The 18,737-nt window shown below is 35.9% G+C and overlaps 1 protein-coding gene across 1 annotated transcript in view; it reads right to left on the bottom strand.

Annotated features, from left to right (window-relative positions):
* The window catches only part of LOC117333372, a 21,853-nt gene extending 3,116 nt beyond the window's left edge, over positions 1 to 18,737 (bottom strand). Inside the window, exons 1-10 of the mRNA XM_033892638.1 lie at positions 18,623 to 18,737; positions 15,123 to 15,171; positions 8,374 to 8,513; positions 7,625 to 7,715; positions 7,193 to 7,287; positions 6,356 to 6,592; positions 4,718 to 5,168; positions 3,194 to 3,577; positions 848 to 1,024; positions 65 to 165 (exon numbers count right to left, since the gene is read on the bottom strand). Coding sequence (XP_033748529.1) covers positions 65 to 165; positions 848 to 1,024; positions 3,194 to 3,577; positions 4,718 to 5,168; positions 6,356 to 6,592; positions 7,193 to 7,287; positions 7,625 to 7,715; positions 8,374 to 8,513; positions 15,123 to 15,171; positions 18,623 to 18,640 — 1,743 coding nt within the window. The 5' untranslated portion in view covers positions 18,641 to 18,737. The remainder of the gene's footprint in view (positions 1 to 64; positions 166 to 847; positions 1,025 to 3,193; positions 3,578 to 4,717; positions 5,169 to 6,355; positions 6,593 to 7,192; positions 7,288 to 7,624; positions 7,716 to 8,373; positions 8,514 to 15,122; positions 15,172 to 18,622) is intronic.

Raw genomic sequence — 18,737 nt, 5'->3', positions numbered from 1 at the left:
TTTGGAAATCGATATATGGCCCAATAAGTTATCATAAAGCCTTAAGACAATAGTTTGATCATACCTGTAAAGCAGGCGATTTTTTCCAGGTCATGGTCGATTCATCCATTAAGTAGCCAGATAACAGATTGAACTGTCCCTGAGATGAGATATTATTCCAGGCACCTGGCAAATCAAAAATACGATACATAGACATGGATCTTGCTCTATTTTTGTCTTGAAATTCGCAAGATGCGGAATTTTCGAGATATTAAATACTTGTTTAGCTCAACACATTTTAATTTTCTGATAAGCGAGATGCAATCTGATTGAAATTACATCTTGGTCTGCGATCCCGTAATCTACACTGCAGTACGTTGATTGCGTAAACTGTATTTGTAACTATAATCATTCATTATGATCTTGCACAAGACTTAGGTGACACAGCAGACATGTGTTTATCAGCACATGTAGGCTTGTACAGTCTTAATTGCGTTGAACTGTATTGAATGACGATGAGTCTGATAAGCAGGTTCATATTGTTAACAGAAAGTATTTATGGAATGAATAACGATGTACATATTCTCACATTTAAAAGCTATTTAATGGTAATTTATATTCAGTTATACCATTAACTGGCTCGAAAACACAAACAACTTGTGCAAGATCATAATGCATGATTATGGTTATTCATACATTTCACTCGATCCGTTCGTGGAGTATAGGTAACGGAACGAGATCGCAGACCAAGATATGATTTCAATCATATTGATTCTCGGCGAGTATCAACATAGCATTCGAATAAACTGCATGGCAAATCAATTACAATTAACACAAAGGATTTCCATAACCATGGAGAGAAAATTACCTTTACAGAACGTATCTATGACATTAGTGGACATGAAATTAAGGTCATCAAAGTTGTCAGTTGCAAATGAGTGGAATTCGTCCGGGTCGTCGGCAATGGCGTTGACTTCAGTTAGATCTATGAGTCCTATGGCGACCGCTACAATCTCAACTCCAGCCGCTCGTAGTGCATCAGCCTCTGTTTAAAACGAATTACTAAATTATGACAAATAAAGAACGACAATTTCGGCATATCTACAACATGCAAACATTGCCAAATAAAACTAGAACTGTCGTCCAGAGGGCCAACTCATACCCCCGCCCGTCGACCGCCCCTCTGGTTTTCCAACAAAAACCTGTTTTTAGTGAACGGGTTACCACGGTAACCTAAATTTGTGGGGGGAAACTTACATGCATACATTTTGTATGTACATATTATGAGTCCCTAACATTTCTGTGTATTTCAAATGAAATCGGTTGATAGCTATATAGGAGTTGTCCGAGTTGTCTTGACAAAGTTTTCCACAAGAATATGGGTATTGAAACCACGTAACCATGGAAACCAAAAATTCTGTAGAGAAATATCATGCATGCACATTTAGACATGGTCCCTATCACTCCTGTGTAGTTTGACGTGAAGCTGTCCACAGGTTTATGAGTTGACTGGACAAAATTCCCCTAACCCATCTACAATGTATATTGTTATAATGTTTCGTTGAAATTCCCTCAGTAGTTTAGAAGGAGTAGCCGGTACACCGTTGTGTCTACAGACGGAGAGACGGACTGATGGACGGGCGGACAACCTGATTCCAGTATACCCCTTTAACTTCGTTGCAGGGGTATTAATATACTAAATGTTCGGAATCCAAAACAGTTTGCACCCACTTCACCCAACGACAAAAATCACTAGATGGCCTACCTTCAAATCTCAACAGGTGCACTAAATGATATCAATAAAGCAATGAACAGTACGTTTGAATATTGTTATAGTTGATATGGCAGCAAGATGTATGGTGGGCAAATGGCATGGGGACCCGTTAGGTTCAAAAAGGGACAAAAAATACCGCCTTTTTTAATGTCACATGACTACAAAATCAGCTGAAAAAATAGTTCGTGGAAAAACGTTCGTTTAAGAACATGATAGCAAACATTATTCATTTCTTTCAACATTTAATTTCGCATATTTTACATTATACATATACAAAATACCACATGTATACTTTTTAATTGATGAACTACAGCAAAACCATTTCCCTGGTCAACTGAGAAATCGCGTGACGTCATATACGCGGAAAACAACGGTCGACCGCCATGTTTAGCTGTGGAAGTTAAATATGCACGAATTGAATGGGGAACTTGCAAAGAAACCTGGGGTATTTTGAATTGAAATTTGATTTGTAGTTGAGACAGTGCTTGGAATTGCTATTTGGCTATTGTATGTAAAATTGGAGAATGCTTTAGTTGAATCAACAATGTGTGGGACACGAGGAGCAGTGTCGAATTCCGAAACCTTTTCAACAACCTCGTGTGCAGGCCGGAGAGAGTGAACCACCTCATGTTGTGTCATAGAAGACATCTTTCTTGTTGTCTAGTTCTGATGTTGTGTCACCTGAACTACCATTTTCATTTCCTTTCGGCATTTCAATCAAGAAGTCTGCCATTTCTGATCTTGGTAAGTCTTCAATACTGCTTTGCGAACTGTCACTTTCTGACTCATTGCAATTGACCGGGTCCATTTCTAAATTATATGTCTACTGTACAGTAGCAGACGACAGAAATGGCATTTTGGGTAAATTTGTTGACAAAATACTTATTGATACGTGTTATAGGCGTATGGTGGCAACTGCATCTTAGCATTGTGTAAATGAGGAAATGCGGAGCAAATGTAAATATTGTATAATGTCAGCATTATATAGGGAACATATACATTATACGGACCGTGCTGTAAATGTTCATAACTACAAGGTTATATACTAGCCTACTAATTTTCACAGTACTTTTGACAACTGTTTAACAATCTACGATGATCTTTACAATATTTCTGATAGTTAAGGGGTAAGATAGTCTGATGCAGTCATATAATCTAGGGTTAATCCATTAGTCACTTGAGTGAATCCCAACCAGATTAGTCTGTAGTCCCTCGCTTACCAAATTAATGGCTTAAAGGCAACCAGGTGGTTACAAACAGCTACCCGTGAGTATCTGTTTTTTGTTGAGAGACACGATTAAAGTCCTTGTTTATTAAGGTATATTTGATATTTTCATACAAAAATTGATTTTGTCTTTGATGTACCTGTGATATATTACCTCTTTACCGTGTTGATTTCAAGGATGAAACTATTTACAAGAGAAAGTAAAATCAGTGTACCGTGAATAGTGGCGTTGGTGTCCGAAGATTTGCCGTCTGTGATGACAAAAAGTAGTTTCTGTATTCCCGGTCTGGTCTTTTCCTGGGTAAACATATTGAGTCTGACATACATGAGTCCTAAATGTGTTTGGGTTTGGCTTCCCTGGTCGTAGACAACTTGATCTATGGCATGCGTTATGTTACTAGAGGTATTGTACGTATCCAGATGGAACTGAAACTGGGTACCATACCCAAACGTAACGAGTCCAACTCTAACACGATCAGGACCTATGTCGAGGCGGTTCACGAGAGTTGTCATGAAAACTAAAATTTTCACAAAGTTCAGGGCTCCAACACTCCCAGACGAATCTGCTAGAAAAACGATGTCGGCTTTCTGCATACAAGCTGAAAAAAATATTCCTTTGAAGTAATTTTTTTATGAACATTGACATACATGTAAACGCCTTTAATCATGTTTAATTTATGATTGTACGAGGGCTGATTGATAAGTTGTGAGCCTCATATTGAAGGATTTGAATTTTGCCGGACATATTGTATTATTTTTCAAATAATTCCCTTCAGTATATATACACTTCTGCCAGCGGTTTTTAAGGGCCTCAATGTCACTTTTATACAGCTCCTTTTCTTGGCTGTTCAGAAAGTCATCCACTGCATGTTAGGGTTAGGGTGCCTGAAATAGCTGTTTTCAGTTGTTGAAATAGATGAAAGTCTGATGGAGCGAGATCAGGTGAATAAGGCGGAGGCTCAATCAATTTAAACCCACAATCGTGAATGGCAGCTGTGGCAATGCCAGACACTTTCACCATAACCCTAACCGATTTTGTCCTTTTTGCAAAAGCCGCTTGTCTTGTTTACTTTAAAGTGCTACATCGTTGATATAAAATAATCGAATGAGACCAGCCCTTGGGTACACGGCCCTTTATAGTCAGAAAATAGAAGGACTTAAAGAGAATATCCTTGAGTACCTCCTTCAATACGAGGCTCACAACTTATCAATCAGCCCTCGTAGGATAATCTATTTGGATATCATAGAAGTGTTACATATAAAGGTGATTTGTTGTTTTGAAATAAGCATAATGTTTGTCCGTTTTTCCTTTAATGTTCGGTTACTGACATTTCTAGAAATACATAATTATGTACATGTATGTTTGTAACCCTGGTAAATACCAGCCGCAATATATCGCTCGGCTAGAGAGATCGGTTGAGCGGTAGACTAGTTAGCCAGGGGTTCCATGTTCGATCCTTAGCGGATACTGCGATTTAAATTAGATTGATCATGCGCTCTATTGCATATGTACCAAGAGGGACTGTTAATGCATTAGGTGATGTTATGTCCTACTAGTATGATCTATGACTAGATTTATTCACATTTGTGAATTAGGGTATCAATATAGTAATGCTGTTAATTTCTATGACATGAAGTCAAAGAGCAGATATACATTATATAACCGATATCTATAATGTACCGTTATCGATGCATGAAGATATGGTTTCTACGAAGATATGCCAATAGTGATGACTTACATTCGCAGAGAACGTTGATTTCCATAGGATCAATCGGCGGGTACAACACCAAAGTCAGCGTCTGATAACCAAATGTAACATCGGTCGTGTTGGGTGAGGTGTCCTCCAGCACTTCATCAGTGCCTTGTGTTCGGATGTGGTAGGAGTTCCCGCCCGTTTGGTCCTGTATGTAGGTGGTACACATTTGCAGAGTCGCCAGTGTGATTGTAAACGCACCGCCGTCTGTGTCCGACTGAATATCTGACGTCACATTGAGATCAGTTTTAGACGGATCGTTTTCACCTGAAGGCTTGTTTGTCGGATTGTACATTGCCTTGATGAAAAGGTTGATCTCCTTAAATATTTCCAACATTCTTCCTTCGTAGTCCCTGGCGAAGGATCGTACTGTTCCTGCGTTTAAGCCTGTGTCTTCATCTAAGAAGGCATACATGTTTGTTCGGCTTGAAAGAACCTGTAACAACAAGTTCCAATCATAGTTGATAAATCGAGTAATTCATCTCAGATATTATCCCTCAAAACCTGACAACACAAGTAAACGTATAAACCAGATGTCAGTCTATACAGATCCCTAGGCGACATTAGATAATGATTGACTGTATTTATCGAATTTAAATACTTTGGTGTTTTTTGCGATTTTTTTGAGTATGTGATATTGCTATGACTTCTCAATTGATAGTATTATGGAACGGAACCGGGATTATTTATAGGGGTATATAAGAGTATTCTTCAACATCCTAATCCAGATCAATTTAAACAGTCAATCAGAAATCTGTAACATAAAGAGTAGCATTACGATAGATAATAAGAGTAATAATGCATTACAATACATGAATTGACATCATTGTGCCAATAAATGGAAAAAAAAATATGCCGAAATAACTATAACGTTATTGTATTGTTCCGCGACGTTATACAAACATAATATTGTTGGCAATCTGAATAGATTGATGTTTAGAAGGATTGAAATTCGTATATTTAGAAGTATGTGAAAGCAAGCCTCGTGTTGACAAACTCACACACTCGTAATGATATGACAGTGAAACAGTGAACCCTCTGTAAATAAGAAACAGGTTTCCGTGTCTTGTGTACCATCCTTCAATCATCGCTCTTAATACATAAATAATATTAATCTTCAAACATTCCATTTGATATTGCGTAAAGATAAAATCGTATGTCACCTTAATTTGAATATTTGACGGACAGTTTGCATATTTTTTTTAAATGGGCAAGTATTTCCTTTCTGGCAAAATCAACTCCATCGTATTAAAATTTTACTATGGATATGCGGTAACTAGTCAGGCAATTTCGATGTGATGTGGCCTATTCTCTGGGGATTTCAGTTTTCCGTTGTTAAAGAATTATACATGAGTATTTTAGATGTCCCATGATAAAAAATGGTCGGGACACAGGATGATATACGAGTAGCATCACAATAACTGTCGTTGCTTAATATGCGGGTCTGCTTTGATAATTTGATAACGATTATTTCCACACTGTGTATCCCATGAAAAAGCCGTGTTCCCACACAATGGCCAACGGAGCATTGGCATTGCAATGATGGAAACAACGGAATCATCTAAGCTGAAGTCGTGTTACAGTTAAGGTAGACGTCAAAAGACTATCTGCCAGTACACTCACAAAAATGTAGATGTTGCTGGAGAGAGGCATTAATGTCGTAGCGTCATCGTTTAGGGCCGGGATACTGAGTATGCTACATATTCTTGGGCGTGATGTCACAGCGTACAATGGCAGCTCCGTTGCTATGGCGGACAGGTTGTAGCCGGAAATTGTTACCTCCGATATGACTGGAGAGGAGACTATCAGTAGAAGGATACGTAGTAAACATTCTTCTGTAGCATTGACAAGTGGCACGGCCTGAGGTATAAAAGTGTTTGTTAAATACAATATCGCCATGGAGAATGGAAGCTGTAATATGTATAGATTATAAACAAAGAGAGGAGATATACTTTATACTTAAACTAAATATCTTCTGAAGAAAAAATTACGCTTAATTTATATCATAAATGCATGCCCATTCGAGCAGTTAAATCTAGCTACACTATTTTGTAAAATAGAAAATATACGTACATGTATGCAGTGTAATGTTATAATCTTTCAAATGAACATATGGCGTGCCTGTTCATTGGCTTTAAAATGCATATGGAATACGGCACATCAATAAGCTTATAACTACTGTTTTAATTAATTTCGTGTTTAGGTCAAGCTTCATCAACACAAACTAATTGATTATTTCTGAACAGCGGTGGACTGTTATAGACCTTTATTGTTGAGATCACGTCCTACCTGCAGCGTGCCTTAATATAAATAATGGACTAAACACCCATTATCTGCAATTGTTATAGAACATGTACTGTATACTACAGTGTTTTCATAAACAAAACAAATTCTGTTTTTAGACTGCAAGTTATGTATTTACGATAGCGATCAGAAATAAGCTAATGATTGGATATATACCTTTATGGCACTAAGGGTACAGCCGACTGTCTGACCTGGACGGCAAGTCACGTGACTGATTCCTTGCATCTGTAGCTCCGTTATATTAACCAGTCCTAGGGGAAATTATCGAGTCACTACATTTAAACATGTATGCGCATTTTATTTCTTATTTTCTGTTCTAGACTTCCACACTATCATAGAAGGACGAAACAACTACATTGTTGATGGTCATTATTTGGCTTATATCATATATATCAGTGTTATTAAATATAAACATCATGTCCCTTTCGGTTCCATTATACCACCGTTCAGAAAACGAAAACCTAATATTTAAGGCTTCGGCATGTATGAACGAGTATGAATATTGGTTTAGTAAATGAATGTGATATAGAAACAGGAAAATGTAGACGTGTTAAACAACGAGGTGGGACAACAATGGATGATACTTACCATTACATATTTCCACGAGGTCATAATCCAGGTTATCCGTCCGCTCTTCCAGTTTGGAAACGATGAAGTCTGTTATATGTGACACTTCAATCTGATGGAATAGAAAATTAACATTCTAATTTACATATCATTTTTACTTTTATAAAACCCAGGACACTTTCAGGAAAATAAAGACATACCGTAGGGTATATACTCTCTATGTTACATTTAAATCTATATTCTGCTTTTGTTTTTACAATTACGACAGAAAATTCACCTTTTACCTTTCTAACAACAGTTCAACCATATTTTAAATTGCGTTTTATGACTAATTTTGTAAATACGCAAATGACGAAGGATGACATTTGTTTACTGGCGCCTGAGATCAAGATGGCGACCAATAAACTTTCCCCGCCGTCTTCATCAGTCTGCATCTCTCGAAACATTGTGTTGTTTACTTGTATGTCTGTTGTCGACATCTGTCACTAGGATCGTGACAATAGGAACAAGTCCTTGAATATCGAATTATCTTTACATTGACACCGTAAGGAGAAGATGTTACCATATAGAAACTAGAAATAGAAAACTAACGATTGGTAATTTGAACTCATAATGCAGCTTAGTTGTCAGCTGTAACTTCCGAAAAATCACCGCAAATTTAAACATCAATTAAATGTTTGAATCAATGCAAAATATTCTTACAATATATGCAAAAGAAATTGTACATATGCAAATCGAAGCCTGCAAACGGTGTCACTAGTTTCACATACCAGAAAATCTGCCAGAAATTCTCCTCTTAAGTCGATGTCCGCCTGGAGAAGGTTCTGTACTGTACTCAGATAGGGTATAGCCTCGGCTGTATTCATCGCCGGTGTATTGTAAATGGACTCGGCAAGTTGTACCAGCTCCACTATAATGTAAAACGTTGTGATAGAACATCATCCGAAAAGACAAATGGCTTATCACATTCGAGCAATTCGAAAAAATAAGGTACTAAAACAGAAAGTATTTCCTTTCAATTCTGCCTGCAAATTTAGACATATCTCTTTGAATACACTCAAACAAGACGCGTAAACCAATATAAGGTTTTTCCTCAACAGTGAACACAGTGGAACACAGGGGCACTCCTACACTGCAGCAAGGCACGATGCATGTAGATATCACAAACGTACATTGAATAATTTCATTAACTAGATGCATAAAATGATCTTAGAAAATAGTTACGATACGTTTGATTATCTGTTCATCTGATGTTCAATAGGAAATAAGCTTAATTTTTTTCAGATTTGACTATAGAAAATACAATATTACCGAATACTTTCGTATGGTTTGACAGTTGATTTTGGTTTACCTGATATCCTTATTTTATGCCGTCTAATTTTTTGTGTTTTCGTTTCATTTCTTTTTTCAAGAATTATAACCTCGGTACTGAATATTCTATACTTGAGATGTCTAATCCTTCCTCGATTGTAACGAATATATATACAAAATTCTACGGAACCATTTGCTATTATCTATCATTATGGCTTTTTATATTGGTCACGAACCAATAATAACACCCCAGCTTCAAGAGTTTGGGGCGACGAACGTACCATATATTGCACATTATATACATCGATAAGAATTAATATATACGTACATGTATAATACGTATTCTTCCTCTTATAGTGATAAGTATAAGATAGTCCAACACATGTTGCTAGAGGACAACTGGTTTTCAATAAGTAGACCCGCAACTCTCGAAATTGACAATCTATCGCCTTCGGATATAATTTCTTAGTTAAGGATTGATTGTCAATTTTGTTGCTTGCATGGACTGATGAAGGGAAGTGAACCTCGTGCAAATGAAGTGAACTGCGAAGCAGTTCATGTACCATTTGCACGAGGTTCACTTCCCTTCATCAGTCCATGCAAGCAACAAAATTGACAATCAATCCTTATATTTACGTTAACAAGATTTAAAACTTCGCCACCAGATTGCAAAATTCGGTCGCAACAGTGTGACGTAAGTGCGTCACTTTGTAACATTGATATACTTATCGTACATGTGTGCACAGTAGTGGAACAGCAGACAGTCAACTATCCTCGTCGCCAAGGCAACACAAAATATAGTGCCATACACGTTTTGATTATTACGATGTTGATACACATAGATACGATATGTTCAAGGTAAAATATTCATTTATAACAAATATTTAAGATATTGTATAATAAAAACTTAGCAATACCCATATAAATACGAGTTTAACGTACAGTGTTGACAGTATAGTATGTGTGTTATTTGGTCACTCGAGACACAGGGACTCGGTTAAAAAAAAATGATGTGATGCAGTCTAATAGCCGGGATATTCAGAGCTCGAGAAAAAGTGTAACAATGTGGATTTTAGTCGTAGGTTAGCTGGTGATGTACATTGTGTTCTTCACATATTAGATTTCATTGTCGTACTGGCGTTTTGGGATGTAAATTCTGATGATAGTAAGTAAAGAAACATTGATTTGAAAATTGGCGGTATTCGACGGCCGGAAACTTGTGTCCTCCATATGTTTAGATTGAGTCAAATTACGACAATAATGTGTCCCTGTTCTCGATATAGCATACTTCTGCTACCAGTCTGTTTTGTGTTGTTAAATAGTGTTTAAAATGAGGTTTATTTTCTGTGACCACTGAAATGGTATTAAGCATGGTATTCAATATACAGCTAACGTTAGACCTACTGCGCTACGTAGGTCATGACCTCGGTGCTATCGAGAGTGTCAGTGTTCTGTCAGATCCTGTTTTCGAAACTGTCTGCATTATACTGGCATTTTTATTAGCACATAAAGCGACTATCACACTTGTGTTCATATACGTTTATAACAATGTTACACAATTCACAAAGTGAAAGTGCATTCAAGTCTGAGGCGGTACAGAACTCGATCGCCATTGTAAACTCAGTGAATGTATTCACACGCCGGCAAGAAAGTGATTCGTCTCTCAGAACAGAAGCACGTGACCCAAAATCTTCAACGGGAAATGAAGTGATCTGAGTTTACTATGTTCATTGAGGCGGAGCGAAGTGAAAATGTAAATATTTAGGGTTGATGTCAAATCTAATTGAAATTAGTCTTGTAATTTCCGTTCCTCTACACTGTACTTGTATAATTACAAGAAGAATTTTGACTAGATTGGGTTGATGTCTAATTTGTCATCCAAAAGGCCCGTCTCTACCCGTCATAGGTTGCCAAACAAAATAAAAGTAGCGTTTATGTCAACTTCGAATAGACGATATTTAATTACCCTGGTCTTTCTGCCTTATCTTAATTCTTTCTATGGATTTAATGCCTAACACGCGACTGTAAAAGGCCTTAAGTTCAACTGCATATTCGTTTAGGAAATTAATTTCTACAGCTACGTTATTATTATTTGAGAATGCACTCAATTCCATTGACTGAAGAGTCAGTCTCATTACAATGAACATTTATATGTTATCATTTAGGTCTGTTTATAAACAAAATGTATCCAATGCCCTTGCTAAAATATAATCAGGTCAATCGAAATAATGTATTATTGGTGAACAGCATGCCAGCATGTTAAAACTTTGGTCCTGGTAATATTACTTACTGGCTTTGTTAGCACAAGAATATATACTTCTGAAATTAATCAGCAAAGTCGATAAGAAACAACGGTATGATTATTATCAATACGAGATCTTTTATGATGAGGAAACACAAGGTGGTAGAATTTCATCGTGTTGATGTGTAAATACCTTGACCGATATATATCTTTTCGAGTGAGTAGACGTTTGTACACTCCATATTGTTATTAATATTTCGAGGACCAAACGCAAATGTTTACTCACCTACTCCCAATGGGAATTTAAAACAGCAGTGTTTATTTTGTAAGTATGTTATCGTTAGAAACAAATAATGCCGACGGCTGGCTTATTATGACACAATTAGTAATAAGATTATGTAGATGAAATGTAAAACTAGAAACATTCTATATTGGCCTGCAAACATCTTATTTATTGTCAGTTGAAAAAATAATCGAACGGTTTGAGAAAATAAATCTTTTCGGATAAGGAACTTTTATCTTATAAGAGTTGAAATTACTTTTTTTTATCAGAAGAATTGAAAATAAGTAATTATTAAGGCTGTGGTAATATCAATACATCAAATACTCTAATCGATATATCACAGGCTCGGGATGTCGCCAACTGATTTCAGGAGAAAAACTTAGTATTTGGCGTAAGGGACTTTTCCAACAAATAATCCAGATTTAAACAGGAAATTCATCGGGAAATTTATATTGCGTTCAAAAAAAAAGTATCATCTTTCAATTGAAATAATAAGACACATACATCAGTGACAGACCTGACTGAATTATTACTTAGTTGGTTGGCCGTATGTAGATATAACATGTATAATACAATTACTTCGAGGGTATATTCTTATTTTGCGTTTTGTTTTTAAGACATGATATCAAAACAAATATTCTTGTATTGTTATTGTTATCTTATCGAAGTGTTTTTTGCGGTGGGAGATATGGGAAATAGAGATCTATAGCATGGAGTGACAGGGGGGAAAGAGGGAGAGAGAAAGATAAAAAAAAAGCTGGAACTTCCAACAGCTTTGACATGAATAAAGACAGGCTAGGAATTATGTTTCCTAAAACAAATGGTGGAAAATAGCTCGAACTGTCACTGGTATCAATAATAAAGACATACAAATCCTCTTCTCAACCGTTGACCAAACTGTTCATCATCCAGCTCAGAAAGCAGAAATAAAAAATATTTACTTCACTTGTATAACTACATCTTCTGTAAATATATTTGAAAATGATAAAATCCAACCACAACTTACACTTGATAATATCTATGTAACCCAACAGGATTATATTATCAAGTAAGTATACATGTATTCAGTATATTAAATGAAAATAAATCATCTGGTCCTGATGTATCAGTTATAAAATATCTTAAATCAAGCCGAGTTATACCACTATATTTACTCATCAATAAAACCCTTCAGAATGAAGTAAACAATTATAGTTCTGGTTGTTTAAGAAAAACATCTGGAAAAAATCTTATTCAAATACCTATATAACTTTGTTAAATGTGGGATTACAGGAAATTTCTTAGTATGGTTTAGGAATTGTTAAAAAATAGTCTTTATTGAGGGTCATTACTCATCATTTATATCAGTTAATGCAGGTGTCCCTCATAGATCAGTATTGTCTATTTCTGATATAATAAAAGACACACAAATTTACATGAAATTATTTGCTGATGGTACATCTCTATTCTCTATTATTGACACATATCACAGGATAAACGCAAGGTAACCATTAAGTCTAGACCTTCAAAATATTAATCTATGAGCCCAGAAATGGGATACTACATTTAATCCAACTAAAGCAAAACAAGTCCTTTTCTCAAGAAAAAAGGAAGAAATTACCCCTAATCCTTGTTTGATAACATTGATATAATGGCATTTGATTCACACTCTCACTTAGGATTTACCTTATCTGCTGACGGTACATGGAACGAAAATATAAGAGACTTAATGTTCTTAAATATCTTAAACACAAAGTTGACAGAAAATTTCCTTCAACTATTTTTACTCTTTTTTATCAGACCAATTCAAGAGTATGCAGATGTGATATGGGGTAACTGCTCACAAATAACCAAATATTTACTAGAATTTATACAGATTGAAGCATGGAGAATCATTTCTGGACTTCGTTAGGTTACACCACATAAGATAATTCATCAGGAATTTGGGCTGGAAAAGCCTGTGGATAGCCGTAAAAAGCATAATAAACTTCTTCTTATGTACAAGATATTACAAATAGTACACCTACCTACCCGTCTCATATTATTAGCAATTTTAGAAAAAATATTGATGAACCATTCGGACTTACAACACTCCGCTATGTCACAGTGAACATTATTTTGATAGCTACTTTCTGTCTATGTTCCGTGAATTTAATGATCTTTGTGTTGAAATCCTAGATGCATATTCCGTTTTTGAAAAAATGACATCAACCGACGATAAAGATAATAACACTAATTACGTTAACTTCGAAAATCATGGTACAAGACATAATAATATAATTCTATTTGAATTAAGAAACAGTGCAAGCCAATTAAACTTTGATCTATTTAAAGATCATCTGAAGGATACAGTGTCTGTAGTTGTGGACTTGGGTTCGATATATCATAAATTTCTTCGTCTTATGTTCACATTATGATTAACATAGGAGCACTGTAAGGGGATCCCTACATAGCCAACACAACTTTAACCTTCAAGTCGCATTAAAGTTTCATACAGGTATTAATGGCAATCCACTGTACTCATTCACGCTCTCCAAACATTAAAATGACCATTGGACTTGACGCTTGACCGGGGGAATCCTTGTGACATCAGTTTATATAAATAACTCGCCGCATTTATTTTATCGCAAGATTTGTCACGGAGCCGAAAACGAGGCTACAACAACGTACACTAAACATAAACTACACATACAAATGTACATGTATGGCTGTTGTTTACATATCGAGTGTACGTTAACTTGCCTAATAATGATTTCATTTGAGCATATTAGCAAAATTTTCTCGTAATAACTAATCAATATAAACAAACATATAACTTGATATTTAATTTTATAATATAGCAGTAAGGATACAATAACCAGAAATCCAATACACATCAGGCAAACTAGGAATTCTAGTCTATTCCTTTTTCTTCATTTGGTAAGTTCCCAATGAAAGCCCAGGGTTTTGCCGATTCCAGATTATTTTTGCGGTTTTTTTTAGGCAGAATCTGTCTCTGTTTTTGCAGGCCCACACTTTTGGTGGTCCGCCATTTTGTGTTGACTGATTACCCGCCCGTTGCATTGTGGGACTAGTTTACACAGAACCTTTGTTATTATTATTGCTATTATTTTGGGGTATTTTCCGTATACTTTCATTAATATTACAATTTCCTCCAATTTTGGATTCGGGATAATTTGAAAGGTATATATTAAGTCTGAAAACTGTAAAGAGGTCAAAATGTAAACATCTATATATATTTCTTTGGGTGTGGCTTTAAAATATTATTGAATGGATCAAAGAATTCCGATGGTGTTGAAAATAGTAATATTCTAGAAAATGTAATTAAATTATATAAATAACACAAGGAGACTCTGATTGCTAAGAAATATACCTATATAATTCCTCATATATACAAATGTATGTATACAGAATACATTGAATTAAGGGGCATGTAATATTCTGTCTGTCTGTTATATAATCTGTCTGTGCAATGGTTCACACTGTATACCTTTGATGTTGCTAACATACAACATGAATAGTGTCATTTTTTAGTATATCATTAACATACATGTACACTGTCACTGTACGCCTATAGTGAATACTCACTAGCTATAGTTGAGTAATATCAAAAGAAAGTACCAGGTAACATATATAATATATACGTAATAATTGAAACAGGGCTTTTGGAGGGCAGTTTATAATGAATATACATGTGATATTACCATAGCCAGCGTGACCGGAACCGGTTAGTACTGTCAGAATCAGCAGCAGCTGAAACGTAAGAAGTCATATTTAAATCTTTTGAATTGAAAATTTAAAATAAAAAAGGCATTTCAACAAATTTTATTGATAGAAAACAATGGATGGGACAATAGACAAGCCTATGTAAGTCATCTCCACTCCAATTGGTACCACATATATACTAACCAAGTGAAAAAAGTAAATACTATATTGTATAGACGGTAAAGTATTATATGAAGAGAAATAGATTTGAGAATGTAAGCATGTATGGTAATATTACACAAAAATTCAAAGAGCAGAATGACAAGTTCATGTCATTAACAATATTTTCTCACACTTTTGCATATGTAAGATACATTTGTCCGATGTGGAACAACCATGTGGGATGAGTATAATCATTCACCCGTTTTTGGGATGAGATAGGGGGATCTCAACTCGAGGGAGGAAATTGTTAAATTCCCAAACATGAGGCTTGCCGAGTGTTTGGGGACTTAATCTCCCTCCGAGGGTTGAGATCTTCCTATCCCACCCCAGAAAGGAGTGAATAATTATTTTTCTCTTACCCTGTTTTCCAATCGAAGTTTGAACGAAATCCAAACGTATGTAAACAACAACACGTGGACGGCGGATGACAGTTATGATAAGGCTGCAGCAGACGCTTTACACCTTACGATGTTGATTTCATACAAATATAGTTCCGATTAAGCTTGTCAAAACAAACACCAAACACTCAGTTAACTCTGATAATTAATACTTATTTTAATTTCTTTTGTGAATAATATTGATATATAGCATTCAAACGTTCCGGGTCAGGTCATAGTGACGTCACCCTATTGAGAACGAGAGCACGTTCAAAGATCAAGTGTAGCTTGCCTTGTCCCTGGGGTGAGATTAATAGAATCGTTCACCCCCTTTGGGGTGAGGGAGGGGAATTTTAACTCGAAGGGAAGATTATTAAGTTGCCAAACACGAGGCTTGCCGAATATTTGGCAGCTTTATTATCTTACCCCGAGAGTTGAGATTCCCCTGTCTCACTTCCATGGAGGTGAATGATTATTTTTCTCTTACTCTGTTTACCCTCTTATATATCTAATATTGACGTTGCATCAATGCAAGGAAATGTTGGCGTCACGTGATTGAATTGTCTACATGACGTCATTGTATTGTTGCCGTGACGTCATGGTATTGTTGACGTGACGAAATACAATTGTTGAGAACGTGAGAAGAGTACGTGTAGCTTGTCTTTTCCTTAGGGTGAGATTAATAGAATCTATCATGGGTCTGTTCTGTGGACAGGGATATCTCAACCAGAGTGTAAGAGTTTGGCCAGTCAGCACGAGGCTTGCCGAGTGCTGGCCAGCCAAACTCTTACACGAGGGCTGAGATATCCTTGTTCTGATTGGTCGAAATTGAGATATTGTTTGTTGCTGTGAAAATTGGTACATAGGGGTATTGAGGTTTACCGAACACAATTAATGGTACAACTTTCGAAAACATTGGTTGCAGTGGTAACGAAATGGAGGCTTCCGATTGGTCGAAATTTAGATGCTGTTGGATTTCAGTGAAATTTGGTAGATATATGGATATTGAGGGATGCCGGCCATAATGATACGACTGCGGGGGCGTTTGGGGGACTTCTGTAATGTTTATCTATTACAATTCGTACTTGTATATATTTGTTGTTATCTTGACACTTTTACAGTCAGCTTCATAACTATTTTCTCATCTTTCCAAATATATGATTGGCTTTATTGTCGGTCACCGAGAAAAAATACAAAGTTTCTATATGGTTTCGCCATGTTGGATAGGTCTCCCCATGCATTTCGCGAAAAGGTGTGAAAAAAATAGCCCATCATATGTTTAGGAATGTGGGATAGATAAATTCTACTCTAGTGAACTCTAATAATAATCAATTATGTAAACATCAACTCGACTATAAAGACTTGTGTCCTATATGCCTACTTGACACACACACTCTCACACTCTCTCACATACTCTCACTCTCTCACACATTCTCACACTCTCTCTCACTCTCTCACACACTCTCACAATCTCTCACACTCTCTCACACACTCTCACACACTCTCACACTCTCTCACACTCTCTCACACCCTCTCACACACTCTCACTCTCACACACTCTCACACTCTCTCACACTCTCTCACACACTCTCTCACACTCTCTCACTCTCTCACACTCTCTCACACACTCTCACACACTCTCACACTCTCTCACACACTCTCACACTCTCTCACACACTCTCACACTCTCTCACACTCTCTCACACTCTCTCTCACATAATATCACACTCTCACACTCTCTCACACACAGCACATCAACATAAGATGTGTACTCCGCCTCAGGAAGTACTTCTTATAAATTGTAGTCATATTTATGGTATCATACTGTATACTATGACAGTTTTGAATAATTCAATTATTTTAACATAATCATTTGAATCGTTTATATGAAATTGGACATCGGTTAAAATAAGTTCACGGTATTATTGCCTGAAACTAATAGGATTGAATAAGAATAGCAAATGCATGAATTAAATACCTAGAATTATCTGAAAATGAATGATGATTCAAGTCACGCGCATTATTTCGTAATTGGTACCAAAAATATTAATTTTCGAGGGATAAAGCTTCTAAAAGTAGCAGAAATAGTTTCATGATTAGCTATAATTTGATTAAAATTCCTTTTAAAGGAACTTAGACTTACAGCCCTAGTCAGCAAAGGTTAAGATTATTCAAGGCCTGCATGGTACTAGGAAAGAAACTTGTATAATAGATATTGGTTCCTTAACTTGGAATATTGAAAAATGGTGACGCAGGTTATGAATAATTTGCTAATAATTACGAAACGGTTCAAGGATATTAAACAAATAATTGCGGCTCAAGTGACTTATATTTTTTACATTCGATTTTTGCTTCTGAAGCCTAGATTTTACTTTTCATTGCCTATTGCTTGACACAGTTAATAATGTGGATTACTACTTCTTAACACAGTTATAATTTTCATTGCATCAATATTAACCGATTTTAATAACTAAGATTCACCAATAGTTCAATCGTCCCAGACAGAACCTGAACATTCCAAAATGGGCCTAACAAATGAATAGTATAATGTTTCACGAGTTTTCGTATCCACTTTATGCTTCAACATACATGTACATGTACGTAATAAATTGAGTAGTTTATATGCTCTATTTTAATTATCATTAATATGATCCCCATGTGCCTTTTGAGTTGAATATAAGTCCTAAATGTTGATGGAAACAACATATTTGAATTACTTGATTATCAAAAAACAATGGAGGGGAACCATTTCTTAGCCCGATTATCAAACAAATAAGACGAGTTAGCCTACAAAACGGTGTTAAACTACATTAATTTTTTGTAGATGAAGATACGTACATAAACATGCATTTCCAAGTTCAAATAAGATTTAAATTAATCAAACAAAATTGTTAACCTACCTGAGTTAACGATCTCATGCTGGTATCTCCTTACGGCAAATTACTCATGTTAGTGAATAGCTAGGAAAGTCAAAAGTTAATCCACATTTGATTAAAAGTTTCCGTTTACTCTTCA

Source organism: Pecten maximus, chromosome 8, assembly GCF_902652985.1.
Source record: "Pecten maximus chromosome 8, xPecMax1.1, whole genome shotgun sequence".
In the NCBI taxonomy this organism is placed as follows: domain Eukaryota; kingdom Metazoa; phylum Mollusca; class Bivalvia; order Pectinida; family Pectinidae; genus Pecten; species Pecten maximus.
This window is presented reverse-complemented; position numbering and strand designations above follow the sequence as displayed.